Source organism: Triplophysa dalaica, unplaced genomic scaffold, assembly GCF_015846415.1.
Source record: "Triplophysa dalaica isolate WHDGS20190420 unplaced genomic scaffold, ASM1584641v1 Contig16, whole genome shotgun sequence".
Classification (NCBI taxonomy): domain Eukaryota; kingdom Metazoa; phylum Chordata; class Actinopteri; order Cypriniformes; family Nemacheilidae; genus Triplophysa; species Triplophysa dalaica.
Genome location: NW_026622650.1, coordinates 60399 through 75376, shown reverse-complemented (window position 1 = coordinate 75376; position 14978 = coordinate 60399). Strand labels below are relative to the sequence as shown.

The following is a 14978-nucleotide window of genomic DNA, read 5'->3' as shown; positions in this document are numbered from 1 at the left end:
CAAGTGCCCCTTGGAGGTTCCGATCTTCCTCACCTGAGTAAGACCCCCCCCTGTTGGCGCCCTGTTCCTTCAAGAGGGTAGGGGACCTCCAATCATTCTCTGTGTCCCCGGATTGCCTTGAATTCGGCCCTGGTAACTCTCACGTTATCCTGAGACCCAGGCCCGGATACGTGCCCAAAGTTCCCACTACTCCCCTTCGGAACCAAGTGGTGAACTTGCAGGCGCTCCCCATCGGGGAGGGAAGACCCAACTCCATCCATGTTGTGTCCTGGACCGCACGCAGAGCTTCATTAGCTCTGACCAGCTCCTTGTCTGTATTGGAGGACAGCAGAAGGGGAAGGCTGTCTCCAAGCAGAGGCTGTCGCACTGGGTCGTGGATGCCGTTACGACGGCATTCCGATCTCAGAATCTCCCATGCCCTGAGGGCTTATTCCACACGGGGTATTACCACCTTCTGGGCACTGGCCAGAAGCTCCTCTCTTGCAGACATCTGTAGAGCTGTGGGTTGGGCTACGCCTGAACACCTTCGCAAGGGTTAACAACCTTTGCGTAAACCCGGTGTCAGCCCACGTCCTGCGTTGCGACAAGTAGGAAAGCATCCAGGGGGGCGTATGCCTGCGAAAGGACCTTCCCATCCTCCAAGAGGATTGGTCAGTGTGCTGTCTACCTTTCTTCTTACCCAAACACATGGCTAAGAAACTGGTACCTCACCAAACTTCCTTCTTACCCAGACACTGGTTAAGAACAGGCATTCCATCCATCACTAAGCAAGCACCCCCTGGGGGGTGGCTGGGCAGAGCAGCCTTCCCCTTTAGGCCGGGACACCATATGACCTATCACAGATAGTTCTAACCGGACCTGGTGCTGCTATCAGACGCAGTAACACCCCCCTCCCCCTTGGGCTGTTCCGTCTGTTATACCCTCGTGACAACGGTTCCCATACATGGTAACCCATGAGCTTCCCCAGGTGGACCTCCACCTTGCGGTTAACTACCCAGTCCGCACGTTCCATGCGTTCTCCTCCAAGGACGAGACCATACCTTATCCACCATATTCCTCCCCACGGGTATGGGGTGACCTCTGCAGCGCTTCTCTGATTAAGAGTGCGCTCACCCGGTGTAAACCCGAGCCGGACGGCCTCTTGCCAGTAGAGAGCTAAGGCCCGTCTGTGAAAGGTTACCGGTCAGGGCTGTACCCATCTTTCTCCAAGAAAGCTCTGGAACCCCCCGACCACCACACCTCTGGAGGGTGGCATACAGAATCAGCTCGGGACACCAAATGAATAGAACTGGACCTTCTGCTTCAGCGAGATTTCACTGGAAACGGTGAGAAATCAATCAGATGTGTCACAATCACAAGACTGTTTGTTCTATATGCTCCATATGTGTTTACAAGCATGCGGTATGTGTGTGTTTACTGTATGTATTAATTAAATATTTATATTGCTTTTAAGAACTGCGATTCTGCAACCATGGCAATTATTTTGATATTGCAACTTATTGTATTTTTTACCTCTACACAACCTTTGAGTTTTATTTCAGGAGCATCATACACAACACTGTAGATTCAGTCGCCTAAATAAAATACATTTTGATGGATTCGGTTTATGGGACAAGGGTGCATATTTAAAGCAACGCAATTCCCACACAACACAAATGTGATTCTTTACAGTTTTTGGTCACACTTCAGTATAGGGGACAATTCTCACTATTAACACACCATTAACTATGTTTTTTTCCCCAATTTACTCTTAATTTGTGGCTACAACAAGTTGAAAAAGTTGAAATTTTTATAATGTAAGAAAAAAGAGCCTAAGCATTCATTAAGACTTAAACCATGAATTATTCTCTACTTTCTGTATTAGAAAAGGTTGGTGTTAATCATCAATTTAAAATAAGATAATGTTGAACAATTATTGATTAATATTTGTCAAAACCACATAAAAGTATTTATATTTGAAGTGAGGTGAAGCCACGCCACCGGTCTCTTTAACATTTTGATGGATTAAATTACAGTAACAGGACAAGGAGTTATAATCCCACTATTTCAGCACAACTCTTAAATAGTCAAATTTCTAACTCATAACAGAAAATAAAAAATCATGAAAACATTTACCTTTACAGTCATTGCTATTCACATCTAAACTGGGGGAACATTTCTAAACTTTAAATAATTGCAGGTCATTAAAACTGCACAGTTTACAGACATTATATATTTTTTCTATAATGTCAGTACAGTAAATACAAATATATTTCCCACTACACAAAATACAGGTTTTATCTAAAGAAGTTTCATTTAACTGCCTTTCGTAATGCATATTATTATCAAACTTCATTTCAAATGCTTTGTTTGTTCATTCAATTTCTCTGGTTTTATCTTATGTAGACCACTTATCACAAAATAATAACATGTAAATACTGCTTTAGTCCTTTAGTCCATGTTTTCACATGTCTATGTTCTCATTTCACAATCAGTGATTTATGTGGGCTGTATCTGTGAAGTTTCATCGGTTGTGTCTCACTCCAGTACACTACAGCTATGTTCCATATGTCACAACATGTAACTCTCAGGAACTGATCAGACAATGAGATTCTGAAAACCTGTTCCAGATATTTGTCCCGCTCACAGTATATTATGTGCATGCCCATATATGTTTACCAACATACTGTATTTGTCTACAGTATTTATGTACATATATATATATATATATATATATATATATATATATATATATATATATATATATATATATATATATAATTATATATGAGGAGTTTATTTTCAAGAGAAAGTTTTACAATTTTTAAAAAAAATCATGTTTTCTCATTGTGCTTTCCAATCAATATCATTGAAACTGTTGTCGGTTTGTTTTAATTTCAGCCATAATAACCAGAAAAATACAGCAAACTAACACAATAAAACATGATAAAATACTTAAAACATCATTTTGTAAAAATATATTATACCGTATTTATCTCATTTTGGAATCTCTTCATATGTTCTGTACGTATATATGTATTCAATATGTATTATTTCTTATGAACCTCTATCCCACAGACAAATCAGTTTACATACATTCTAGCATATTTTTGTTTACGTACATCACACAAAACAAAGTATATTTTTCGCAAAACAAAATAAGTTTTTAATCTATATTAAAACGATATTAAAGATTTTTAACTTTAGTTAAAATGTAAATTACTTTAAAACTTCCTCCATTCATTCATTCTTTCAATATCATGCAGATATTCTGCACAGTTGGACAGGGAGATATTTAAATGAAAGTTTTTTAAACGAAAGTTGTATTAATAGATTTTTTAATTTAAGATGTTCGAAATTCGAAAACGAACATTGTTTTAGCATCCACAAACCTCTTTTCATTGATATCTTTATTGCAGGTCAATATACATCAAGAACACTTGAACCCATTAAGAAGGAGATGCTGTATTATAATAAAGAAAGTCTTTGTTCATTTATTATATACTTGTTATATTTATAGAACAAATCTGTGCATCATTTGGAAAATGAAATGAGATTATATTTTATAAAATTAAATAATTCATTTCCATTGATATAAAATGTATGGGATAGACAAATTTTATTTCAGTCTTCAGCACCAAATTACAATGACATCAACACAATCTATAGTTTCAAAATAAGATTTATTCCTAAACATTATAGACATTGGACAATTATCGGATTTATTGAAGGATATCAGTACAGTTATATTCCTTTTATTTGTAGTGTTCTTGTAGTTGTATTAATATATTTTGTTTTTGTATCAATTTTAGATAAAAAAATAAGCAATTTTGTTATGTGCATTTTACTCAGGCATTATCATTATCATTTAGTCTGATGAAAATCATTTTAGGCCATTATTTTATTTGACTTCAATAAACAGAAGCATTATAATACACTGTTAAACCTTGCCGTAAATTACAGGGTAAATAACTTTAAAATAGGCAGTGTTTAGCAGTAACATTGGGAAACAGTGTTTTACTGAAACATAAGATTCATTTCTGTAGCGAAAATAATATATTACAGTTAATTACTATATAAACACATTACAGATAACAGCTGTAAAATTCAGCTGTAAAATACAGCCTTTTTTACTATACTGCACTGACTACTTAATTCTTAACTCAAAGGTGTTGCCGCTTTAAGGGCAACCAGGTGTGTGTGATCTCTGAGTTTTTGTTCTTTTGCTTGTGCTGTGTTAATTATCTTACTGACTGGATTTTCATGGTTTAAAACTTAAAATGGAATCCCCAACAATGATGTAAACATTTCAAATATTTAGAAGTTTTTTTTAAATATACTGCAAACGTAGGTAAAGTTAATAATTTCTTATTATGTGAACAATATGCCAATGCTGTTGTGCTTTGGCACAAAATGTATTCAATGAAGAAATCTTTCAACACAAGAAATCTTTTCCCCCATGAACTGAAATCTAAATGGATAATTTAGCACGTGATGGTTCACACGATGAAAGAATGTTCAGAGGTTTTGAAGAGATTGACAGTTTCACTGATTAGAAAGCTTTATGCGTTCAGTTATTGTGTTTATTGTACATATACTTTTGCACACCTGTATCAAAACACATGCGATTTGCCTTAATCAATAAGAAACTCAAGTTTGATGTGGTTTTATTGCTAATATGACCTTTTACACCACAGATAAAATATTGATGGATTGGTCATTGGTTGCCTTCAGTTGGTTTTATCTAATTGTGAACGTAAATGTAACAGCTAACAGCTATTCAACCTCAATCATGTGTGAGACAGTCTAACAGAAGGATGGACATTGTCAAGATACATTTGTTCTTACGCACTTAAACTCTTTCTTGTCCAATTTTATTACTATTTTCTAAACTAAAGCGAGTGAACTGTGAAAACGTGAGAAATCTTGAAAGTTTCTGAATACATCTTGGTTCGTGTGTACATACACATGTAATGATCACAAAGAACAAAGAAACACATTAACCATGACACATCCATTTGAATCATTTCCAGCTAAATTTCTGTGAAACAGCCCACACACATTCCTCTGATTGTGAAATGAGAACACGTGTGTGTCCAAACGTATGGATGTGTAATTATTCAATATGAATATTGAGCTTCTGAAGAACTGCACTTTACAACTATTGCAATTATTTTGTTTTTACCTCTACATCATAGAAAAAGTTGAAATTTTTATAATGTAAGAAAAAAGAGCCTAAGCATTCATTAAGACTTAAACCATGAATTATTCTCTACTTTCTGTATTAGAAAAGGTTGGTGTTAATCATCAATTTAAAATAAGATAATGTTGAACAATTATTGATTAATATTTGTCAAAACCACATAAAAGTATTTATATTTGAAGTGAGGTGAAGCCACGCCACCGGTCTCTTTAACATTTTGATGGATTAAATTACAGTAACAGGACAAGGAGTTATAATCCCACTATTTCAGCACAACTCTTAAATAGTCAAATTTCTAACTCATAACAGAAAATAAAAAATCATGAAAACATTTACCTTTACAGTCATTGCTATTCACATCTAAACTGGGGGAACATTTCTAAACTTTAAATAATTGCAGGTCATTAAAACTGCACAGTTTACAGACATTATATATTTTTTCTATAATGTCAGTACAGTAAATACAAATATATTTCCCACTACACAAAATACAGGTTTTATCTAAAGAAGTTTCATTTAACTGCCTTTCGTAATGCATATTATTATCAAACTTCATTTCAAATGCTTTGTTTGTTCATTCAATTTCTCTGGTTTTATCTTATGTAGACCACTTATCACAAAATAATAACATGTAAATACTGCTTTAGTCCTTTAGTCCATGTTTTCACATGTCTATGTTCTCATTTCACAATCAGTGATTTATGTGGGCTGTATCTGTGAAGTTTCATCGGTTGTGTCTCACTCCAGTACACTACAGCTATGTTCCATATGTCACAACATGTAACTCTCAGGAACTGATCAGACAATGAGATTCTGAAAACCTGTTCCAGATATTTGTCCCGCTCACAGTATATTATGTGCATGCCCATATATGTTTACCAACATACTGTATTTGTCTACAGTATTTATGCACATATATATATATATATATATATATATAATTATATATGAGGAGTTTATTTTCAAGAGAAAGTTTTACAATTTTTAAAAAAAATCATGCTTTCTCATTGTGCTTTCCAATCAATATCATTGAAACTGTTGTCGGTTTGTTTTAATTTCAGCCATAATAACCAGAAAAATACAGCAAACTAACACAATAAAACATGATAAAATACTTAAAACATCATTTTGTAAAAATATATTAAACCGTATTTATCTCATTTTGGAATCTCTTCATATGTTCTGTACGTATATATTTATTCAATATGTATTATTTCTTATGAACCTCTATCCCACAGACAAATCAGTTTACATACATTCTAGCATATTTTTGTTTACGTACATCACACAAAACAAAGTATATTTTTCGCAAAACAAAATAAGTTTTTAATCTATATTAAAACGATATTAAAGATTTTTAACTTTAGTTAAAATGTATATTACTTTTGTCACGGTTCATGGATCCGTGTGTTCATTCCTGCTTGTTTGTCTCATGTCTGTTTGCTGATTACCGTTCCCTTAGCACCAGGGCGTTGATTAGCAATCAGCTTGGCGGCACCTGTAGTGCATTGCCGGCTGCCTATATCTGCCCTGCTATCCCTAAGCTCATTGTCAGATCGTTGTGACTCTTGCTCATTGTTCACCTAGTCTCTTGTCAGGTCTGTCCAGGAGTAGCGGGGATAATCATATTGCTGAGGACTACCAGTAGTGTTTGGATCTTCGGGATGGTTGGACTCAATCTATAACGATCTAAGATCAGCTTCTACAACCTACTCACTTTGTCTTCCTCCCACTATTCCTGTTTCCGCTCTCCTTATTATATTAAATCTGTTTACACTTGCAACTGGATTCTTTGGTCTCTCAATCGTGACAACTTTAAAACTTCCTCCATTCATTCATTCTTTCAATATCATGCAGATATTCTGCACAGTTGGACAGGGAGATATTTAAATGAAAGTTTTTTAAACGAAAGTTGTATTAATATATTCTTTAATTTAAGATGTTCGAAATTCGAAAACGAACATTGTTTTAGCATCCACAAACCTCTTTTCATTGATATCTTTATTGCAGGTCAATATACATCAAGAACACTTGAACCCATTAAGAAGGAGATGCTGTATTATAATAAAGAAAGTCTTTGTTCATTTATTATATACTTGTTATATTTATAGAACAAATCTGTGCATCATTTGGAAAATGAAATGAGATTATATTTTATAAAATTAAATAATTCATTTCCATTGATATAAAATGTATGGGATAGACAAATTTTATTTCAGTCTTCAGCACCAAATTACAATGACATCAACACAATCTATAGTTTCAAAATAAGATTTATTCCTAAACATTATAGACATTGGACAATTATCGGATTTATTGAAGGATATCAGTACAGTTATATTCCTTTTATTTGTAGTGTTCTTGTAGTTTTATTAATATCTTTTGTTTTTGTATCAATTTTAGATAAAAAAATAAGCAATTTTGTTATGTGCATTTTACTCAGGCATTATCATTATCATTTAGTCTGATAAAAATCATTTTAGGCCATTATTTTATTTGACTTCAATAAACAGAAGCATTATAATACACTGTTAAACCTTGCCGTAAATTACAGGGTAAATAACTTTAAAATAGGCAGTGTTTAGCAGTAACATTGGGAAACAGTGTTTTACTGAAACATAAGATTCATTTCTGTAGCGAAAATAATATATTACAGTTAATTACTATATAAACACATTACAGATAACAGCTGTAAAATTCAGCTGTAAAATACAGCCTTTTTTACTATACTGCACTGACTACTTAATTCTTAACTCAAAGGTGTTGCCGCTTTAAGGGCAACCAGGTGTGTGTGATCTCTGAGTTTTTGTTCTTTTGCTTGTGCTGTGTTAATTATCTTACTGACTGGATTTTCATGGTTTAAAACTTAAAATGGAATCCCCAACAATGATGTAAACATTTCAAATATTTAGAAGTTTTTTTTAAATATACTGCAAACGTAGGTAAAGTTAATAATTTCTTATTATGTGCTCCGTATCTTTTGGTTCCAAAAAGCTACCTGTTAGCTAGCTTTTAGCATCTCACAACTTTCAGTATCCCATAGTGTTGAACTTTTTTGTTATTAGCAGCTGACCCCACTGCTTGTTTCTTTATTTTACCTGTTTCTTTTTTATCGTGTAGTCACATTACCCACAATGTAAGGTGCAAACTGTGCGATTTGCCTTTCCGCCAACTAGGCCTTGTTTATACACATGTTGAAAAACACCAACACAGAGCGAATTTTGCCTGTGGCAGGCAGCAGTGCCCTTGTATGTTTAAGAAATTCTCCTCATTAAGGTCACATTCACAGAAACCACAGGCAGTCACAAACACAGGACACACGTAGGCATTCACAGGCTGTTTCCACTGTCAGCTTCCAGTGTGTGAATTTGTGGCTAGTCATTTTTCAGAGCTGTGCATACACCTGCGGATTCATATTACAGATGGTAGAAAAGTTGGTTGCCCCGTTGAAGATTGCTTGAAATATTTCAGAGTGAGAACATCTTTCATCACTCATTTATCCCAAAAGCATAAGCAGTCATGTCCAAAGCAGCAGTTTTATCTCCTCAAACAGTGTGATACAGTAGCAACAGACAGACAAGTTAAAACTTCAGATCAGTCGCTTAATGTTGAGCACCAAGAGTCAGCCAGTGCCACACTAGAGCTCATTCAAAGGTAAGTGATAAATGAGATATTATATGCACAGTAATGATTTTAATTATATTCTATCATGTCTGAATTTGTTGTTGTTAGTGTTTCTCATGATTCTGTGTTTGATTTGTTACTAACTGATAAAAATCATATGATTTTCAGATTCTTTGTGAGGATTAATCCTGAGGGGACAAAATGTGCTGCAAAAGCTGGAACTAGCCGCAAAACTGGCTCATCTGTTACAAGAAAGGTTCAAATCAGGAATCCACATGTTCATACATTTTTGCAGCGGCTCACCGAATTTGAGTGGAAAACATGTATTTAAGTAAGTGCAAGCAATATTTATTAATACAATTATTGTAGCGCAAAATGAGGTAATTCAATTTGTGCTGAGTTACTAATAGTTTGGAACAACATGATAAACCAAATCTACAAATCATTGTATTGTTTTTGTTTTGATTATATATGTTTTTTTTAATAGTTTTTATTTCATTTAAAGATTTGCCTATTTTCTATGTATTTGTGTGTGTTTGTGAAAAATTGTAAGTGAATATTTTAGGTTTTTGGTTACATGTATTGTTGTGACTACTAATTAATTTTCAAAGTTGTGTTGAAAAAATGTTTAATGAATTGATACGTGACAAAATTTCTGCTGTTTATTTATATATTTGTTTTTTGTTAAAGAAAATAGAATGTATTTAGTTAACATTTTGACTGATCTTTGCCATACATTTCTATATACACACCCATATCTACAATACAGTGTTATTATTTTCTATATTTTCCATTTATTTTATTTATACTTATTTATACTTAGCTATACACTAGCAGTGGATTTTTTTATTTCAGAAAAATATTCAGTTTTTTTGAATTATGTGATTTGTTTAATTGTCGTATGTAATTATGGATTTTCTTGTGTTTTGTATGCATGTTTTGCTTAAGTAATAAATTACGTTTGTTGAAACCTCTTGAATTTCTTTGTCTTTTTAGAAGATAATACCATGAAATAAAATTGCAGCATTTTTGATGGAGCAGAATGACTACAATATTAAATACACAGAATGCATATGTAGTATTCCACTGTGATTGTGATGCATTACAGTAAATAACTATCACTACTCTTGCCAGTTATTTGCTGTTAATCTTGATTTACAGTAAAATGCTGGCAACACTGTTGCCAGTTAGTCACCGTAAAGTCTCAGTTACAGTAAAATGCTGGCAACACTGTTGCCAGTTAGTCACCGTAAAGTCTCAGTTACAGTAAAATGCTGGCAACACTGTTGCCAGCTACTTACTGTGGAATATACATTACAGTAAGTAGCTGGCAACAGTGTTGCCAGTATTTGACTGTAGAAATGCCTGGAAAGGTCTAACAGTGTAGAACAAGTTTCAGAGTGGGATGAAATTGCTCAGTAAATGGAAGATGTTTCTGAAGGATGTCTGGGAATTCATTCATCATGTGTTTGTGAGGATCTGATCTAATCTCTCTAAAAAAAGTTAATTTATTTCAATCTATGCAGCGTTTGGTATAAAATGGATCAACCCAACCATTGGGCAGAAATTAACCTATGATGGGATTTTTAGCACATGGGTTTGTCCATTTTTGACCCACATTTTTAAGATTTGACAAGAGATAATGATGCAGTTACATTTACGTATGGCAGACGCTTTTATCCAAAGCGACTTACATTGCATTAACCTATAGGTACATTTATACCCACAACCTTGGGTTGTTAACACAATGCTCTTACCACTAGCTACAGGAAAGAAGAGATCATTAAAATGTCATACTGTATAACTGAGTTTTGAAAATGTCTCAATGAGTTATGATCTATGTCTGTGCGATATTTCCTTCTCTGCATATTTTCCTACGTCAGTTATATTTGCCTTCGTGGGATACTCAAATGCTTTCTACTAATTTCTGTTGAAATTTAACCGCAGCTTGATGAATCAGACTCGTATTTCTGGGATTTTAATAGTTAATAGATAAATGAAAAAGTATGTTTGCTGAATTTATTATGTAATATTAAATAATCTGAAGTAAATCAATACCATGCTATGTTTTAGCATCTTCAACTGCCTTAAGAAGACTAGAATCTGTAAAAACTCTCTTTTATTTTATAAATTAGCTTCTGTTCTCTAACCGAAGATTTCTTTAAGAATATTGAAGAAGTTCACATCCAGTCTGAGCTTTTATTGGCTGCTTTTCTTCGTTGTTCGGTAATGCATTTCAAAAATATTTTATTAGTAAAATTGTAGTTTTTGTAATAATTGTGAAGTGCACATTTATGTTTATGTCTAAAAAAGTAATTTCCCAACATTCATGCATTCACCTTCAGATTAAAAGATATTTTAGCTTCATAAGAAAAATTTCAGTGAAGTAAATTCTTACCTTTTTACTTGGTATAATACAAGTGTACAAATGCAGTTTTAACATTATACTCACACTAAAATATGGAAATATATATGTCAATACGTTTTAAGTGAACACATTGCTGTAATACACGCTCACCATTACACAATAACTATACATCCATCGTATGTTAAAAAAATGTAACAAATTCAGAAACACACGTGCGTGAACATTAACTGAAAAATTCAACATTTAACGTTTTTTGATGATAATAGATAAGATAAAAGGAAGTAACTGCCAATCAAAGTATTGTATAATATGAAGAGCCGCTCCGACCCGTTGTATTCTCCACCCACCGTCTCAAATGAGCGCAGTTTACTGCCTATATAAAGACAGAGATTATCAGACTAAAACACCTGAAAACCACTGGACAGACACACACCTGTTACTCAACGCAGGTATGATGGACAACGATCTACTCAACTTTATTATTTCAATCTCGAATAACACTTGTAGCATTCAGATTGTATCAGGACAGTTAGAAACTTATACATTCATTAACCAATTAATGTTAATTAGTTTTCTCATTATGATACTTTTCAGGACTTTGTTAGCAAAAGCAACTCTTTAAGTGCTGCAAAGTATAAAACCGAATTTTGTGCTAAACTTTATAACACAAAGTCTACATATTGTGATCTTTTCTTTGGTTTTCAGAAAGCAACATTATTTGAAAAAATCAAGAAATGTCTGGAAAAAAATGGGTTCTCCTTGTCGCCGGCTCAAAGGGCTGGAAAAATTACAAACATCAGGTCTGTGCTTGTTTTGTCATTTTCATGATAATGAATCCTCTATGTGTGCTGTTCTTCAGCTTGTATGTGATGACTGTAAATACATATAAAAATCATTTGTTTCATTTGTGTTTCAGGCCAATGTGTGCTGTCACTATCAGTTGATTAAGAGACAAGACATTCCTGATGAGCAGATTGTGACGATGATGTATGATGACATCGCTGATAATCACAAGTGAGTAATATTTTCAGTTTTGTATCGTGGTTGAATGTAATAGTCACTGCTAAACATTAAACTGTTCATGAAACAACAGTGTAATGGAGCCCTGACACATTAGCTTCTCAGAGAGAAATAGATACTATACAGTAAATTCAGTCAAATTCACCATCACTGCTCCAGTCATTAGAAAAACACTTATAAGTGTGTTAGACTTTTTCCTTTTTATTTATTGTCATATTACACATCAAGTGTAGTGCAGTGTAAGTGTAAAGTACAGAAGTCTGTTTAAAAAAAGTTTATAAATGAAATAAATAGTTTTATCAGGTCTGCAAACATGTGATCACAGAATATAGAAAACAGATTGTTGGAGATGATTGTACTTCACACTTTTCTTCTCATTGTCTACCTGCAGAAACCCCCAGAAGGGAACCATTCTCAGTGTACTGGATAATGAAAACGTGTATAAAGGAGTTCTGAAGGATTACACTGGAACGGTAACGTTTGTAATGTCAAATATTATGTTGATGTTTATATTCAATATCTGAAAACTATTATGACTTGTGACAATAATGATCAATTTATTTTACAGGATGTGACCCCACAGAACTTCCTGAATGCTCTTCAAGCGAATGAGTGCACTGATAAGAAAGTCATAGACAGGTCTGTTTGTCTATTCAGAAGAAATCTTTCTATGCTATACAGAATGTGTGTGCGTGTGTGTGTGTGTGTGTGTGTGTGTGTGTGTGTGTGTGTGTGTGTGTGTGTACGTGCGCGTGTGCATGTGTGTGTGCAAGTGTGTGTGGCTGTGTGTGTGCATGTGTGTGTGTGTGTGTGTGTGTGTACGTGCGCGTGTGTGTGTGTATGTGTGTGTGTATCTACATATATAGGTTTTATATGTTAAGTGACAGCACCACTTGCAGGTCAAAAAGCTATTTGATCAAGTTAGATTTTGGAAACTGTTCTCATGGTTGCACGTTTTACAGTACATGAACTTTTGCAGTGTACTTATAGTTCTTATACCCAAATAATAACTACAAGTACTTAATATGGGTCAGGTATAAGTTTAGAGTTGGGTTCAGGGATAGTAATTACAGTTACACACTAGTGTACATGGATAACAGGACTGTGAAATAAAGTGCTAAAATAAATAATCATCTTTAAATTTTTATTTAATGCAGTGATAGAGATGACAACATCTACATCTACATGACCGGTCTAGGGACTGAAAGCACGTTTGAATTTCCTGATCATTCTGTAAGTATAAAAAGCAAAGACGCGAGATACTTTTAGGAGGGACATGATAAACATTATATTTGTAATAATAATAATAATAATAATAGTTTTTCTGAATCACTTTGGATAAAAGCTAAATGACTAAATGTGTAATGATGAGCCATAATGGTATGATTTAAAAAATGGCCATCATTTATTGTCAATAGTTTAGTCATTTAGTGATTCACTTTTAAAACAAAGCAGCATTCTAATGACCAAACTGATTCAAAATTGTATATTTTGTATGTATAATATAGTGAAAAGCAAAGACTTGTTATTAAAGTTAAGATGTTATTTCAAGGTTCAAGATGTGATATGTGGATACATGGATTAAGACATAGACCTGTTGTGTTTAAATATGACAACCTGTTGACTTCTATAACATTAATTCTGTATTTCTATGACAGCTTCATGCCAGTGATTTCATTGCAGCAATTCAGAACATGACTGACAAGAATAAATTCTCCAAGGTACATCAATTCATTATTTTGGGTGTACAGCAATACACAATAAAGCACTATTCAAATGATGATGATGATCTGTATATAATCTTAAAAGATTCAGCCATTGAAACATACAGAACAATCATCAAGCAACACCACACGAGTAATGACAGACAGTAAAGATGAAGCACCCCTTCTGTTTAATAACATATTAAACCTAAATGAGAGCAAAGATCTCTGATCATTTAAAAGATAATTTAATGAGAACTAGATGTTGGTCATTTTAAATATCTTCATTATGTTTATGTTCTGCAGATGATCATATTCGTGGACAGCAGTTATTCTGCAAACTTGTTCAAAAACCAATTGACTGACAATGAGAAAGGTAGGTTAAACTCTCTTATAAGGGTTTGGGATCACGCTGGTTTATATTTGAAAGTTCTGTGTCTATAATCCATTTGTTTCATCTTTTCTGAATCTGTCATCCATGCAGTCTTTGTGTTGACTTCATGTTCTCGAGGTACTGAGATCACTCCCACTGATTATAACCAAAAGATAGACGTCTTCCTCTCTGATAAATTCTCATCTACTTGGTTCCACTTCCTTGATCAGGTTTGTGCTTCCTGGAGATGCATTTATAGCTTAAAATTCTTCTGATCTAATGACATTCACAAAACAGACGTGACAAATATGTGTTTTTTGGTTTATGATCACAGGCTGACTATACTGAAAAAACATTCCATGATCTGTCGGATGACAAACAATCTAAATACATCGTGGACCATCCTGATGCCTGTCCCTGCTTTTTTGGGAAACTGGTACTAAACTTTCAAAAGTTTAACTTGTTGTACAAATGTTGTACTTTGATTCATAAATGTGTTTATTTTTTGCCTTTAGGACGTGAAGAAGCATTACCTCAGTGAGTTTCTATAGAAGTAAACACACAAGCTGCTCGAACTTGTTGAAGAAAACAACGCAAGAGAGTATAATCTGAAGAGCTCTGTGTTAGTTTCTCTAGATTTATGATTAGAATTAAACTGATTGAAGCATAAAACACATGATCATTTAAATAAATCATTCAACAAAAGTT

At 33.9% G+C, this 14978-nt stretch overlaps 1 protein-coding gene across 1 annotated transcript; it reads left to right on the top strand.

Annotated features, from left to right (window-relative positions):
- Window positions 1–11573: 11573 nt before the first annotated feature.
- LOC130417118 (legumain-like) lies at window positions 11574–14978 on the top strand. The gene is made up of 11 exons (XM_056742421.1): window positions 11574–11623; window positions 11880–11974; window positions 12091–12188; window positions 12586–12667; window positions 12763–12833; window positions 13352–13427; window positions 13853–13915; window positions 14204–14273; window positions 14382–14500; window positions 14605–14706; window positions 14786–14978. Exons 2-11 carry the CDS (start codon window positions 11909–11911, stop codon window positions 14819–14821), a joined length of 783 nt encoding a protein of 260 aa, XP_056598399.1. The 5' UTR covers window positions 11574–11623; window positions 11880–11908; the 3' UTR covers window positions 14822–14978.